The sequence below is a fragment of the Tupaia chinensis genome, unplaced genomic scaffold, assembly GCF_000334495.1.
Source record: "Tupaia chinensis unplaced genomic scaffold, TupChi_1.0 Scaffold143787_1, whole genome shotgun sequence".
Classification (NCBI taxonomy): domain Eukaryota; kingdom Metazoa; phylum Chordata; class Mammalia; order Scandentia; family Tupaiidae; genus Tupaia; species Tupaia belangeri.
The window spans coordinates 938,573-955,702 of record NW_006203636.1 but is presented as its reverse complement, the minus strand read 5'-3'; the positions used below and the strand labels follow the sequence as shown (position 1 = coordinate 955,702).

The window sequence follows — 17,130 nt, the reverse complement described above, 5'->3', positions numbered from 1 at the left end:
GTATACACATATCAAAACATAGCATTGGGGGTCAACAGATGGTGTAGTGGTTAAAGCATTGGACTCCCACTTGGCTTTCCACTGTTTGAGTCCCAGACTCGGAAGCTTGAAACTCATGCTGGGTGTGTGTGTGTGTGCATGTCCATGGTCCTGAGAGGAGAATGGAGGGGAAGAGATTGTTGTGTAGCCAACCCCCTTGAGGGTGATTTCTCATTTTCTCTCTCTCAGTCTCTGTCTGCCATTCCAATGAGCAGACAATGCTGTATAGCAAAATTCCATCTCAAAAAGAAAAAAAGTCATAATATTGAACAACATTAATAAATATATTTTTCTTGTCAATTAAACTTTAATAAGGATGGGGGAACCAGCAGGTGGCGTGGTGGTTAAGGTGCTGACACTCCCACATGGCTGGCCACGATTCGAATCCTAGACCTGGGGCCTTCCTTTCTCCCTTTCCCTCTCTCTCTCTATCTCTCTCTGTGTGTGTCTCTCTCTGGTCAAATTAAAATAAATGAATAATAAAAAAAATTAAATAAATAATATTTTAAAAACAACTTTAATAAGGATGAAAAGAAAACTAAGTGACAAACGTAATGGCTGGTAAAGGAACACTGAAATCATAACTATAATTTTCAAATGATAAGCACTAATTAGTGAATAAAGTGTAGGAGTGCTATTATACATTGCAAATGGAAGTTAAAATGAATCAGCTGATGTGAAAGAATGAAGAAATGGAAGAGGCGGAATATGTAAATGTTATGCAAAATACTCATGGCAGGAAATCAATACATAATGTTTAAAACTGAAAATATAAAAGTTTTCCTAAAGGTAAGAAAGACTTATGAGCATAAAACCTATAAAACATTTACTGAAAATGTTTTAAGAAGAAATTTTGAGAATTGTGGAAAGAAGAGTTTGGAATGATGATAAAAAAATATTCTTGTGGGACCAGCAGTTAGCATAATGGCTGTCACTGGACTCCCACATAGTCCACTATGGTTCAAGTCCCGGACCCGGTGGCTTAAACTCACACCTGGCGCGTGTGCGTGTGTGCCCAAGATCCCGAGAGGAGAATGGAGCAGAAGGTATTGCGGTGTGGCCATTCCCTCTGGGGAGTGATTTCTCGCTTTCTATCTCTCTCTCTCTCTCTGTCTGTCTGGCTAGTGCATGTGCCCTACAGCAAAAACCTCTCAAAAAAATATTCTAGCTTTTTGGGTACTTTTAGAGATATTTCATCTTATTGATGCCTTCATTTTACTTTAAAACAAAATATGATTTTATTACATTATAATTAAAAATCAGAGAATGCTATTACCACAAAAACAATGCTCATAATAACAGACATTAAGCTTAAACAGTGATAGACAAGGCAATACTTTTGGTTGGAAAACAGTGTGATAAATTCTTTCTATTTCTTACTTTGGCTTTTTTGTTCTTCAATCCTTTTGGTACCAAATAATATGGTAAGTGGCTACCAATAATTCGAGGAGATGGCATCTTCTCTAAGTCAACGTGCAAAACATTGTACTCCAGGAAGGGGGCTCTTAAATTCAAAGGTCTTGTGTCAGTTTTGTTACGATAGCCCTCAAAATGAATCAAGCACAATATTTGCCGAATCCAAGCAGTTCCTATAAAATTAAAGAGTTATGGCTTTAACTATCTCAATAAAAAGAACTGTCGTTTATCGTTTTCTTTAAAATGTGATGATTGTTTGTTAAATTTACCAATTTAGGTACTGCTTTGCAATTGTCTCTGTTTCAATAGTTTATACTAAGCACAGAAGACAAAACAGCCTGTCTGTTCAAACTACCCTCACCATTTACCTAGATTCCTGAAGTAAATAGTCATTATCCTTTGTCCCATATATCTTTTTCTTTCTAACATATTTTCTTTCTGTAATTTCTGCTTTACACATAATAGTCGTACATGTTTGTGAGGTACAGCGTGGGTTTTTAAAGCATGTACACAATCTGCAATACTCACATGAAGTGAAAAACATTTTCAGCTCTAACGTTCATCATTATTTTGCCTTGTGCACATAATTACCTCCACCATTCTACAGACCACATAACCATAGATATTACTATTTTGAAACTAAACCTCAGTCAGATAAGTTGCTTGCCCTAATCTTGCAATGGCATGCATTAAAGTTAGATGGAAATCCAATCTGCTTACCATGATCTAAAAAATTCTTGGGACCAGCAGTTAGTGTAATGGCTATGTTGCTGAACTCCCACATAATCGACTGCGATTCGAGTCCCCGACCCAGTGGCTTAAACTCATGCCAGCTGTGTGTCCGTGCTTGCCTAAAATCTCAAGAGGAGAATGGAGAAGGGATCGCAGCATGGCCATCCCCCCTGGGGGGTGATTTCTTGCTTTCTGTCTCTCCATCTCTCTCTGTCTTTCCGGTGAGCACACAAGCCCTATAGCAAAAACCTCTCAAAAAAAAAAAAAAGAAAAGAAAAAAGAATTCTTGAACTCTGGCCTACTTCCCCACCATCATGTCCTATCCCTCCTCTCTTCACCCACTATGCTGTAGAAACACACACATTCTCTCCATTCACATAACCGTAGAGCGCATACTGTCAAGAGTACATGCATTTGCTATTACTGCTCTTGAAAGTGTGTACCAGACAATAGGGACTCAACTATTTGTTATACAACAAATTAATTAGCTTCTTTATCCTTCTTTACCACCTTGCCGAAGTTTCATACTCTCTGGGCTGTTAAAAGGTATATTATGTATCTTTGAATATTTTATTTCTTTTTTTAAAATTTCATCTTCTTTTATATGTTCAATCACATTAGTTAGCTTACAAAGAGAATATTTCAGTATGTGAACATTTCTCCCAAGTCCAGTTGATAAAACTGTAAAATATCTTCACCACATAATACCGCATTTCTTTGTCCCATGAATGCTTTGCCTTTATATTTTTCTTCTGAATGTCCTTCCTCAGGCTCTACTCTTCCACACACATTTTATTTCTTTACACTGTCTCCTCTAAGTGTATCTTTCCTTCTTTCTAATTCTATCCATAAAAAATAGAGTTCGATATTATGTTTACCCATGGACTATAAAAGACTAGGAGGAATTTTTTTCACGAATTAACTAAGTACTAAGAGACTGAGGATTGTATCTACTTTGCTCCCTTTCTTAGCACCTTTACTTTCTCCTGGATGATATTGTAGTTAACACTTCCCGGTCTTTTCTCCAATTTTTGTATTAAACCACAAACACTGGAGTTTATTCAAACTTCTCAGGCATTGCATTTAACTCTCTCTATAAAAATGATTGTGCGAATAGAGAATAACTTTCCCTTTTTCTCATTGCCTTTAGCCTTCTTTCCCTGACAAACTTTACCACAGACTTTAAAGTGAAGATTAGGTTTTCCATTAGAAGTGACACAGAGAAAACTAGATACATTGGTGTTTTAGTGTGTTGTCACTGAAACAATGTCTTTTTGAATGGTGTCCATTTGAGCAATACTATACTGTTCCTCAAGGGGATATAGTAACAAATAAGAAATTGGTAGCATGAATGCTAGTACATTAATAGTTTCATCATAGATAACTCTCATGGATTAAAAAACATTTCTAGGGACCAGCAGTTAGCGTAATGGCTATGTCGCTGGACTCCCATGTAGTCGACCGCGGTGTGTGTCCTGGACCTGGTGGCTTAAAAAAAACTCACGTCGGGCGCGTGTGCGTGCGTGCCCAAGATCCCGAGAAGAGAATGGAAGAGAAGGGACTGAGGCGTGGCCATCCCCCCTGGGGGGTGATTTCTTGCTTTCTGTCTCTCTGTCTCTCTCTGTCTGTCTGGCGAGAGCATGCACCCTATAGCGAAAACCTCTCCAAAAGAAGAAAAAAAAATTTTCTAAATATGCATTTTGCAGACATATCATACTCTACAAGATTAATAACTTCAGAAAGTGAGAATGTATGCACAAGTTAAAATAACACCTTTCATACACTCTCAAAATTCACATGCTGAAGATTTTAGTTACAAAGATGACTTCCTATTTGCACAGCAACTACAAATCTGTGAAAAGCCTCATAAATTTTTCCCAGTTAAAATTAGTTTATGGATCTATAGCTTTTTATTTACGTCTAATTTACCAGATTTGGGATAGGATATTACAAAGATGTCGTTATCTCTAATTTCAAAGTCTTCCAGGTTTTCTAAAATATCATGATCAAGTAAGGCTGACTGAAAATAAAATCCTTTGAATTTTAGTAGTTTTCCTTCTTCTTGCATTATTAAGTAATCTGCAATGAAAAAAGAGAAAACAATAAAATGTAAAATATTCCTTGAATTACCTAGTTCTAGTTTGGTAGTATAAAAAATATATTCCGGGTGGCAGATTCCATGCTAAAGATGTTGGACTCCCATATGGCCAACTACAGAACAAGTCCTGACCTGATGGCTTTCTCACTTTCCTTCTCTCTTTCTCTCTCTCTCTCTCTCTCACTATGTCATTCTCTGGTCCAATTAAAATAAATAAATAAGTAAAATAAGTAAATAGAGGTCTTTGACTTCCTTGACACAAGGAAAACTATGAAAACCTTTAAAAGGAAATTGAAAAGGACACTAAAAAGTGGAAGGACTGGCCATGTTCCTGGATTGGCAGAATCAATACAATAAAAATGGCAATCCTACCCAAATGAATCTACATGTTTAATGCAATCCCTATAAAGTTACAGGAGACATTCTTCACAGATCTAGAAAAGACAACCGTAGAATTTGTCTGGAACCATAAAAGACCCCATTTTGCTCAAGCCATCCAGCGCAAGAAGCCTGGAGTAGTTGGCATCTCATTTCCTGACCCCAAAATATATTACAAAGATGTGATAATCAAAACAGCATGGTATTGGCACAAAAACAGACATGAGGACCAATGGAACAGAGTAGAGACTCCAGAAATAACCCCCCAAATATACAACCAACTCATTTTTTTTTTTGGAGAGTTTTTCGCTATACAGCGCATGCGCTTGCCAGACAGACAGAGAGAGACAAAGAGACAGAAAGCGAGAAATAACCCCCCCAGAGGGGTTGGCAACGCCGCAATCCGTTCTCCTCCATTATCCTCTCAGGATCTTGGACACACACGCACACGCACCCAAACATTTTTATATAAATAAAAATTAAAATAATAAGTAATGCAGAAGTGAAACTTCATATCTAGAGTATAAATGGAAAATTATAGAAAAATTCTGGAGTCTGGTGATCACTATAAGGCCATAATTTTTTTTTTTTTTAATGGAGAGGTTTTTGCTATAGGGTGCATGAGCTCTCCAGAAAGACAGAGAGAGAGAAAGAGAGACAGAAAGCGAGAAGTCACCCCAAGGAGGGGTGGCCACACCGCAATCCCTTCTCCTCCATTAACCTCTCGGAATCTGGGGCATGCACACACATGCTCTCAGAGAGAGTTTAAGCCACTGGGTCTGGGATTTGAACCGCTGTCTACTATATGGGAGTCCAGTGACACAGCCATTATGCTAACTGCTGGTCCCAAGGCCATAATTTATTAGATATTTGAGACAGGATTTATTTACATAGATTCAAGGACTGGTAGATGGTGGTATGAATAGAAACTTGATACTGGCACGATATCACAAAATATTCTTAAAATACTAATGGAAGCAACAGTGAAAGTGAAAACTTTACAGAGTTATTTCCCTGTCCACACAGGGTTCTCTGTGGATATGCTTTCCAGTAAAATATTCTGAACATACATACACTAACACACACACAAATACACATGCATACACTCATATTTAAAGTTTAGAAATGGTCACAAGAGTACACTAGACCTGAAGAAATATTTCTTCAAGAAAATCCAATAAACTTGGTGAGAACACGTAGTCTGGTTTTTCAACACCAGCCTGCTCCTTTTCTTAGCCCTCTCTAAGCTTAGTATAATATGTATATATAAAAACATAAGAGCGACCCCGATAGGGACCAACAGTTAGTGTAATGTCTATGTCGCTGGACTCCCACGTAGTCGACCGCGTTTTGCGTCCTAGACCCGGTGGCTTAAAACTCACGCCGGGCGCGTGTGTGTGCGTGCCCAAGATCCTGAGAGGAGAATGGAGGAGAAGGGATAGCGATGTGGCCATCCCCCCTGGGGGGTGATTTTTCGCTTTCTGTCTCTCTGTCTGTCTGGCGCGCGCACGTGCCCTATAGCAAAAACCTCTGAAAAAAAAAAATGTACAAAGAGCGACCACGATAAGCCTTTGTCCTGGCTCAAAAGGTAAAAGCTGCAGATCTGTAAAGGCAATATAAGTAGATTCTTCCCAGCCCCTTCCTCAGTGAAAAGCACACATCTCTAAGCACTGGTGTCATTTTGGAAGTGGATAGCATAATCCTCACTCACAGATCCAGAACTGTGGCTCAGAGACTTTACTTCTGGGGATGGACTAGTCATAAAACAGAATTTTAAGCTCCCCTTAACAGAACTGACTTCAGTTTCATCTGAGTGTGGAGGGGGTTCAGCACACAAAAACAATGGAGGCTTATGGTCAGCAGGCAGCATGGTGGTTGAGGTGCTGAATTCCCGCCATTGACCACTCTGCGAGTCCTGGACCTGACGGCTTGCTTTCTCACTCTCTCTCTCTGTCTCTCTCTGGTGAGTGAGCCGTATAGCAAATTTAAATAATAATAATAATAACAACAACTACAATTATATAATTCTTTAAAAAAAAAGCCACTGGAGGCTTTTTGTGAAAAGTAATTGAGAGACTTGTAGAATCAACAGAAATAGAACCCATACCATAGTCTATAGACAGCTTCATATTCTTTCAATATTCCTTATTATTCTCATTAGTGAAGCATAGTAAAGGTCATAGGCCAAGTTTAAATTCACCCATCTTGAATTTTGCATGTATTCTGTGAGAAGAAACTGGCATGTTCTGTACAACAGATTTCTCAAACTGTCTCCTAAAGGACTGGGGCAGCTGTGCTCAGTGCCTTCAGTTTAGGATACTCTTCAGGATACTCGACCTCTATATTCTTCCTCAAGAGTCAATGTCAGGTAGTTTTCATTCTAATGCCCTACCAGTACTAGCGATTACACACTGAACAATATCGAGGAGGTGTAGGCATGATATCTGACAAATGCTATGTTCTCACCGTATGGTAGGCTTTGTATACAATAAAAGAATTAATATGTTCACATACAATCAAAACAATATTGGTTGATGATTGTAACTAATCATGCATTTTTAATTCTATTATTTAATCTCTTTGTAACATGAATAGTTTATATCATTCAACTGTTTAAAATCTAAAAAGGATGATTCTGAACATGTGAATCAGACTCATAATTTGAATTGTTAATAAATACTCTGACATGGACAAATCTGATGGGATTCACTTGCCCCCCCCCCCCTTTTTTGTGATTTATTCACTTGCCCCCCCCCTCCCTTTTTGAGAGATTTTTTTCTTAGAACACATGTGCTTACAAGAAAGAGAGAGAGAGACAGAGAAACAGAAAGCGAGAAATCACCGCCCAGGGGGGATGGCCATGCCACAATCCCTTCTCCTCCATTCTCTTCTCGGGATATTGGGCATGTACACACACACGCCCAGCATGAGTTTAAGCCACTGGGTCTGGGACTTGAACCATGGTCAACTACATGGGAGTCTAGCAACATAGCCATTACACCAACTGCTGGTCCTGACTTGCCCTTTTTTATTCATGCAAAACACCTACACTATTAGTGGTGAGGTATATAAGGTGTTCGAAATTCTGCTAGGTTTCATGAATCTTATCAATACCCACTTATCAGTATTTCATCCAATTGAGTTTACCTGAAGTAATCCATGCACATTCACTGTTAGAATTAACATGCAGGTTTTAGACTTAGATTTTATTAAAACTTACCTCCTTTGTCCAATTTGGAACAGATGTGTTAGGGATTCTCAAAGCTCAATTCTTTCCTTTTCCAAACTATCTTTTGAAATACCAGGAATTGTTGATTCTTTGACCACATCAGCCTGTACTTTGAACCATGTTAATCTGTAACTGACAAAAACATGAAATTGTAGAACATATGGCTTTGCCCTTTGAAAGGGGAAATCAGGATGCACAGTCAGATGCTGGAGTTGATTCAAAATATTCTCATGAAAATCATGGAACTAAAGGTGTTTGAATACTCTGTGAAGCTCTCATAATGTATTACAAGTCAGCCTAGCAATGTCCTAAAGAGAGTACAGAAGGCATATGATCAGCTGTGTAATTGTAACTGAATAATCCAAACCACTGTGTATAAAATGTGCCAAGAGTCCACTCCAAAATTTAAAGTTAGCTTTGTGCATTATGAAGTAATTATATTCAATCATACCAGTGTGGCGTTTCTTCATTTATTTTGGTAAGTAAAATAGCTATTTTTTAAAGATTTTTTTTTTTTTTTTTGCCATAGGACATGTGTTCTTGTTGAAGAGAGATACAGAGAGACAGTGAGAGGGAAAGTGAAAAAATTACCGCCCAGGGGTAATTCTCGTCCATTCTTCTAGGATTTGGGGTATACATGCACACAGAGTCAGTGTGATTTTTCAAGCTGCCTTGTCTAGAACTCAAACCACGGTCAGTCGTGTGGGAGTTCGGCACATCACCTGCTTTCGTTGAATTTTTAAAAATTAATTCTATGTCCTGCAACTTTATCAAATTCATTGATCACTTACAGGAGGTTTTTCATAGATTTTAAGAATTTTCTATGTACATAATCATGTCATCTTCAAAAAGGGACAATTTACTTAAATCAGTTCCTATTTGAATGTCTTTTGTTTCACTCTTTCGTCTGATTGCATTGGTTAGTAGTTCTGTAACTATGCTGTAAACAAGTAGAGATAGTGGATATTTTTGACTATTCCTACATCTAGGCAGGAAAGTTTTCAGCATTTACCCATTCAGTGTAATGGTAGCTATGAGTTTATTATATATGACTTTTATTATGTGGAGAAATGTATTCTATACCTATTTTTGTTGAAAGTCTTAATTATGAAGGGATATTGTATTTTATCAAATGATTTTCTGTATCAATTGATGTGATAGTTTTTTCCTATGTTCTGTTAATTTAATGAATTCTATTTATTGTGTTGCATATGCAAGTCATCTTTGCATTTATGGATAAAGTCTAGTTGGTCTTATTGTATAATCATTTTAATGTACTGTTGGATTCAATTTGCTAATACTTCGTTGAGGCTTTAGCATGTGTATTTATCAGGGATGTTGATATGTAGTTTTCTTTTTCTGTTGTTTTGTCTTCTACTTTTGAGATCAAGGTGATGGCATCATAAGATGAGTCAAGAAGCTTTTTAACATTTGGATTTTTAGAAATAATTTGAGAACAATTGGGGTTAAATCTTCTTTAAAAACATTCTAGAATTTAGTAGTCAAGTCATGAGGACCTAGACTTTTCTGTTGGGAGATTACTTATTATCTATTCAATCTCATCGGTCCATTATGTATTTTATTTCTGCTTGGTTTAATCTAGATATCCTGTATCTCTCCAGAAACTTGTTCATATCTTCGTGATTTTCCAATTTATTGACGTATGGTGTATAATCTTTAGTATTTTTGTGGTATCAGTTATCGTATGGTGTATAATCTTTAGTATTTTTGTGATATCTGCTGTAATATTGCCTTTTTCATTTCTAATTTATTAACCCGGGTTAATTATCTTTTCCTAATTATCTTCGTTAGTCTAACAAGATAACCAGTCCAAGATTGAGTGGGGTGTTGACATCCCTAACAATTAGGGTGTTGCATAACCACCAAAGGGGCTAAAAGTCTTCGCTTTACGTATTTGGATGTAGTCTCTTCAATAATATTTGGTGACCTTTGTCTCATTTGATCGATTTTAGCTTGGTGTCTATTTTGAACGATAACAGTACTAGGACTGCAGGTTTTGCTTTTTGTTTGTTTGTTTGTTTGTTTGTTTTTGCTTTTCTTTTGAATGAAATTACTTTTTCCATTTTTTCACATTCTGTGTATATCTTCACCAGCAAAGTGTGTTTCTTGTGTTTCTATAAACACATAGAGGGTTCCTGTATTAATAATAGGAACTCGCTTATTCCCACCATTTTGTTATTTTTATTTATCTCCCTTTTATTTCATGATGTAGTAGTCCCTTAAGTATTTCTTGCAGAGTCAGTCTAGTATTGCAGCATTTTTAAGTTTTTGGTTTGCTGGGGAATATTTTATTTCTCCTTCTAATTTGAAGAATCATTTTGCTACATATACTATTACCAAAAATTGCTTTTCTTTCAGAATTTTCAGCTTATTCATCAATATCTTTTCTTTTCCTTTTGTTCTTCAAGATTTCTTCTGAAAGGCCTAAGGTTAATTTGATGGGGCATCCCTTACTAGTGACATTTCTCTCTTGCTATTTTTAGAAAATTGTCTCTTCTTTGACTGTTGTTATTTTGGACAGTATGTGCTTGGAGAGGATCTTTTCATGGTGAATCCATTTGGTGTCCTTTGTATTTCCTTCATCTGGATGCCAATATCTGTCTCTACACTTAGGAAGTTTTCAGGTAGTATTTTATGAAAGACAATTTCTATGACTTTACCAGTCTCTTCTTCTGGAATAGCCATTCTATTAATATGTGGGTGACTTATTGTGTCTTAGATTTCACATACATTGACTTCCTTTTTTTTTTTTTTAAGGTTTTCGTCATAGGGCACATGCACTAGCTGGAGCGACAGAGACAGTGATACAGGAAGTGAGAATTCACTCCTCAGTGGGGATGGCCACTTTGAAATCCCTTCTCCTCCATCCCCTTGTGAGATTTTTGGCATGAACACACATACATCCAAAGAGAGTTTTAAGCTGCTTGATCCGGGACTTGTACTGCAGTCAGGCATGTGGAATTCCAGCACCTTAATCATTATGCCAACTGCTGGGCTCTATCTTCATTTTTAATGGCAATTTTTCTTTCTTTTTTGTGGCTTCGATCAAATGAAAGGTAGCTTCTTGAAGCTCAGAGGTGCTTTCTTTTGCATAGTCTAATCTACTTTGATATTTTCTGCAGTTTTTTTTTAAATTTCCTTTATTATATTGTTCATCTTGAGACATTATATTTAATATTTTGGGTTGCTTACTCTGATTTAATTTTTTATTATTATAAATGTTATCTTTTCCTATTTAATTAAGTAAATTAATTTATTTTTAGAGAAATTTTTGCTCTGGGTTGTGTGTGCTCACCAGAGAGACAGAGAGAGATGAAGAGACAGAAAGTGAGAAATCATCCCCCAGAAGGGATGGCCATGCTGCAGTCCCTTCTCCTCAATTATCCTCTCAGGATCCTAGGCATGCATGCACATGCACCGGTGTGAGTTTCTGTCCTCTGGGTCAGAGATTTGAACCATGACTGGCCATGTGAGAGTTCAGCCATACAACCATTATGCCAATTGCTGGTCCCACAATTTTATTTTATAATTTCTAATTTACATGTAATTTTCAATATCTTTATGGTAAGTGACATGGTTTTACAAACCGTGTATGGAGTGTGTAATAATCAAACCAAGGATATTACTATGTACATCATATTCAACAGAGAACCTTACATTCTTGTGTCTATTAAATGCTGCTTTCTTAAACCCCTCTTCCCCCTCCACTACCCCACTCTCTATTATACAGACTCTGGTACCTACCTTGCCTTTTTTACTATTGTGTCTTCAAATATTTTAATTTCTGGCATAAGGCACAGACCTTTCATATATATTGTGAGAGAACATACAGTGCTTGTTTCAGAGTCTGGCATATTTTACTTAGCATTAAATCTAGAGTCAACCACTTTGTTTTAAATGACAGTTTCTTTGTTCTTTGTGGCTGAATAGTATCTCACTTAGGTTGATTCAATGCCTTAGCAATTGTGACAGTGCCGCAATAACATAAATGTACGGATGTCTTCCCAGCTCAGTGTTTTCCTATTCATTTGTAAGTATCAAGGAATGAGATTACTGGATCATGTGGTAGTTCCATTTGTCAATTTTTGGGCACCTTCATATTGTTTTTCACACTGGCTATATATTCCCAGCAATGCTGTAGGAGAGTTCCTTTTTACCACAGCCTCACTAGCACTGCCATTCTTTAGTTTCTTGATCATTGTTATTTCTGATTGTGATTAAATGATATCTCATTGTGGTTGTTACTCTCTTACAATAAAAGTTATGAACTTTTGCTTTCAAATGCTTTTTTGGTCATTTGTATGTCTTCCTTTGAGAGTTGTTTGTTCAGCTCATTTGCCCATTTTTTAATTGGATTTTATTATCTATTTATTTATTGGCAGGTGAACTGCTTGAGTTTCCTTTATCTTCTGATTATCAGTACCTTATCATCAAGGTTCCCAAACCCTAGGCCATGGGGTGTACTGTTTGTGACCTGTTGGGAACTGAGCCACACAGCAGGAGGTGAGTAGTGGGGGAATAAGTGAAGCTTCATCAGTATTTAAAACTGCTTCTTACCCCTTACTAACTTTACCACTTGAGCTCCACGTCTTGTCAGATAAATGATGGCATTAGATTCTCATAGGAGTGAAAAACCCTATTGTGAACTATGCATGAGAGGGACTAGGTTGGGTGATTTCATAAAAGATCTTCCCGCCAACCGTCCTTGGAAAAATTGTCTTACACCAAACTTGTCCCCTGGTGCCAAAAAAGGTTGGGACCACCGCCTTAAATAAAGCATAGTTTGCAAATATTTTCTCCCATTCTGTGATTTGTCTCTTCACATTTTATTGTTTCTTTTGCTGTGTGGAAGTTTGTTTTTTTTTTTTTTAGCCTGATTTAATCTAACTCATCTATATTAGAATTTTTGCATGTCTTTTTGGGGTTCTATATTAATCTTTGCCTACACCAATGTCTTCAAGTGTTTAACTTGTGCTTTTCATTTAAGTCACTGATCTAGTTTGAGATAATTTTTTTGTTGTTAATAATTAGAGATAGGGGTCCAATTTAATTTTTCTGCAGTTGGACATCATATTTTTCCAGAACCAAAAATGTCTGTAAAGGCTATTTTTTTTACCACTTGATTGTCTTGGGTTCTCTGTCAAAAGTCAGTTGACTCTATGTGTTGGAGTTTATTTCTGAATTCTCTGTTCTTGATCTGTTGGTCTATGTGTCCATTTTTGTGCCAGCACTATACTATTTTGATTATTACACCCTTGTAATTTATTTTGAAGTCAGGTAGTGAGATGCCTCCAACTTCTTTCTTTCTTTCTTTCTTTCTTTCTTTCTTTGACACTAACGACTTGGTGATGCAAGGTCTTTTTTTATTCAATACTGTGGACAGCCGTGGGGGAAACTAGTGCCTTAACTGCCATGCCACCTGCTGATCCCCAAATCTTATATTTTTAAAATATTTCTTTGAAGAATTCCTTAGATAATTTGGTTAGAGTTTCATTTAATTTTTAAATTGGTTTGGGTACAATTGACATTTTACTAATATTTATTTTTTCAATCTGAGAGCAAAGAATGTCTTTTCTTTTTTTTGTATCAGATCATTTCTTTTTTCAGTTTTTCAGTTTTTCCTGTAGAAATCTTTCACTTTTGGGTTAAGTAGACATTTGTGTGTGCTGTCTGTGCCTATTTGTTGGTTATAAAAATGCTATACATTTTTGTATAGATTTTATATATTGCAACTTTACCGAATGCATAAGGTAAAATGCATATCACTCATAGGAGTATTTCATAGACTTTTTGGGATTTCCTTGAAGTTGTCTATCTCTTAATAGAATACCTCATTAATCCTGATTAGTATCACAGGGTGATATTTCTGACCTCTTGAAATAGTTTGTCTTTTCTCTTGCATCTCACTAAGTTTTGTTATGATCACTATTCTGAAATACTTTCTTACAATCATGTGATTTTCTATATTTTACAGCTGTTGGTGTGATTTATGGTGCATTCTTAAGGAAGAGAGATTTCCTTTTGTGCATAATCTAGTGATTCTTAATCATCTGGTTGATCACTCACATTTTACTAATTTATGGAGTAGATTGCATAATGCTCTCAGTTCCATATGCTCCCCTGGCAATGTGGGCCAGGGGGGCTAGATACCAGCTGTGTCTTTCAGACCTGAGCACGTGCTTTGCAATCTGTTTATAAGACTAGGGCTAGAATGGCCTTTAAGACACAAATTGTCTGTCCCTGGAAGAATATTCACAAAATGACTATCTTAATGGAACCAGTGTAACCAGCCAGAGCGGGCCTAATTAGGAAAAACCTAGTGTTGAGTGCTGTTCTGCAAATTGTTTGAAGGATATGTGTGCTGAGAAAGGTGAGTGACCTAAAGTTGACCTCATGCTTCAGAGAGGGAATGAAAATGGCAGCTACAACAGAGATCAATCAAGCATCCGGATCATCTGTATCACTGAAAGTGAAGAGACTAATAAGGGCATTGATAATCTATCCCATTAAATCCTGGAAGAAAACTTTCCAAACCTAGAGAAGCCCTCAAATATCCAGACCCAAGAAATACAGAAGACCCCACATACAATCAACCCAATAAGATCTTCCCCAAAGCACATCATAGCCAGATTAACCAAAACCACACACAGAGATAAGATACTAAAATTGGCAAGAGAAAAATGTCAAGTTACTTTCAAAGGATATCCCATAAGGTTAATATCGGACCTGTTATCGGAAACAATGCAAGCAAGGAAAGAATGGGAAAATATATTCAAAGTGTTAAGTGAAAAACAATTTCAACCAAGAATACTATACACAGTAAGATTATCTTTTATTTGGGAAAAGAAGACAAAAACATTGTCAGATAAACAAAGCCTGAAATAATTTACCAACACCATACCAGCTCTCCAGAAAGTGCGAAAGGGAGTGCTATACCAGGAAAACTAAAGTCGGACACACACAGAAATAAGAGTACAAGAAACAACCAAAAGAATTCCCAGCCTGATAGCGGGGACAGGTCTGGAGTTGAATGTTAACTTTCAGAGTTATATGGAAAGACAGACCACAGTAACACCGCAAATTCAGTAGAAGAGAGATGAATTATGTGAGTCTGAACTAGTGAAATAGAATTTTTTTACTATAGAGTAAAACATTACTAATTTTCTTATATGCTCTAATTTCCATATTTAAGGATTTTTTTGTCTTGGACTGTTGATAGGTTCATCTACCGACTATTTGAAATGAATCCTAGCCCTTGTCCTGGCTTTAAGTTTTAAGCAAATTTCTCTTAACATTTTTTTAAATTTTGATCTATTAAAATTAAAATTTTTTAAATTAAAAAATGCATTAAAATACCTATTAATACCTATTTAATGACTACAGTAAGCTGCATAGCCCCAGCAAGGTGCTACTTTATAGCATGCTCACTTTATTCACTGAGGTTTATGCCTAAAGTCAGACATGTGTCCCTAAATATGTATATATTACTGTGCTTGATATTCAAAGTCTTTAATTAAGAACTTTAGTGATACAATAACATGTGAAAACAATGATGAAAAACCAAAAAAAAAAAGTAATAGACCAAATTGTGATTAACATAAGTTTTTTGCAAGTTAGTTTATAGCTCTCTTTAGTAAAGGGGAATGGAGAGTGAAAAAAAAATGTTTCAGAAGAAAATTACAGTGCACTTGTCACTAGATTCTAGCTTTTTCCATACTTTTAGTTTAAGATCTTTTGTGAATCAATAAAATGTGAAAAAAAATTTAGTATGGAAATGAGGGAAGGGAAAGGGGAAGGAAAAAAACTAGTAAAAGTATGCTTAATTGACAAAAAATGTTAAGCTATTTGCTAATGATAATGTATATAGTAACATCTTTGTCTTGATTGACATGCATGGTATTTCTGTTGTAAAAAGAAATGTATATCATAAAGAAATGTGATTAAATATAAATTTTTAAAAACCCAGAACCGTACTGATTTTTTTTTCCAATTTTATTTATTATTATTATTTTAATTTGCTATGGGGCCCATGCATTCATCAGAGTAAGAGAAAGAAAGAAAAACAGAAAGAAAGTGAAAAAGCAAGTCACCAGGTCCAGGATTCAAACCAAATTCAGTCATGTGGAAGTCGAGCATTTTAACTATTTTGCCACTTTCTGATCAATGAATAATACTAATTTTAATAATGGACCAGTGGAACTAACTACTTCTCAGATCAACCAACCAGAACTGTAAAAATGTTGGAGTTGGAATCATTCTTCTGTAAAAGCCCATCCCTGAACACATTTGGGGAGACAGTCTTGAAGCAAAGCTCGCTATTTCCTGGCTGATGTTAGTGATAATAAAGCCTCCCACCTCCACAAACCTCATGGTACAGAAGAAACTGACTTTTTTTAGGGTGAATGACTGATTCCCTTTCCATATCTAGTTATAATCAGAAACATCGTCATAGACGAAGAAACAGAATGCTACTAACACCACCAAATCTTCTCATTTACCTGATAATGGTGTTACTACACCGTCTCCCAAAGGTAACCACTCTTTTTACTTCTAAAATGATATTTTGGTGTTGCCTGCTTTTGAGTCATGCTTAGTAAGTCATGCAATCAGTGTATGGCTTTTATTCAACTCAGTACTATGTATCTGAAATTCGTATCTATTTTTGATGTAATAAATTCTGACTAATATTTACTGTTTCATCGTATGGGATGCCATATTTTACCATAATGGACATCGGTTTGTTTTCCCTTGATAACTGTTTTGAATGCTTTCCTAAAAATGTTATTATTATTGTATTTCATTTCAAGATGATGCGTTCACTTGCCAGAGAGAGACAGAGAGAGACGGTTAAAGCAGAAAGCACTCTGAGGTGTGATCATGCTTCAATCTGTTCTTTTCCTTTTCTCCATCCTGTTGGGATTTAGGGCATGGAAACACATGTATGCAGTCTGTTTTACAAGTCAAATGTTTCTTTAACTTCTACAGTCAGGATTTTAACCTTGGTCAGTCATGTAAGTTCCTGCCTTTTTAACCACTCAGCCACAAGAATGATCTGGCCCTTAAATTTTTATGATTATAAATGTACTAAAATTATAAATGTCTTTTACTGCTATTGTACTTCAAGTTATTCTCCATTTGAAAAGTATAAAGTGATTCATCTACATTTTTGAGATATTAACAATTATTTTAACTTTAATATATATCTTGAATTAATATA

The 17,130-nt window shown here is 36.2% G+C and overlaps 1 protein-coding gene and 1 long non-coding RNA gene across 3 annotated transcripts; one reads left to right on the top strand and one right to left on the bottom strand.

Annotated features, from left to right (window-relative positions):
• Positions 1–1,335: 1,335 nt before the first annotated feature.
• LOC102494203 (amine sulfotransferase-like) lies at positions 1,336–7,992 on the bottom strand. The gene is made up of 3 exons (XM_027766911.1): positions 7,884–7,992; positions 4,117–4,266; positions 1,336–1,628 (listed from the first exon to the last, which is right to left on the bottom strand). Exons 2-3 carry the CDS (start codon positions 4,253–4,255, stop codon positions 1,351–1,353), a joined length of 417 nt encoding a protein of 138 aa, XP_027622712.1. The 5' UTR covers positions 4,256–4,266; positions 7,884–7,992; the 3' UTR covers positions 1,336–1,350.
• Positions 7,993–8,067: 75 nt separating this feature from the next.
• Positions 8,068–16,745, top strand: LOC102493933 (uncharacterized). 2 transcript variants are annotated; one of them, XR_336917.2, is made up of 3 exons: positions 8,068–8,370; positions 12,296–12,416; positions 16,342–16,745. It is a non-coding gene; the product is annotated as an uncharacterized LOC102493933 (long non-coding RNA). The 2 variants fall into 2 exon arrangements; XR_003547276.1 differs by lacking the exon at positions 16,342–16,745 and adding an exon at positions 13,888–14,603 and having other exon boundaries at positions 8,070–8,370.
• Positions 16,746–17,130: the final 385 nt, after the last annotated feature.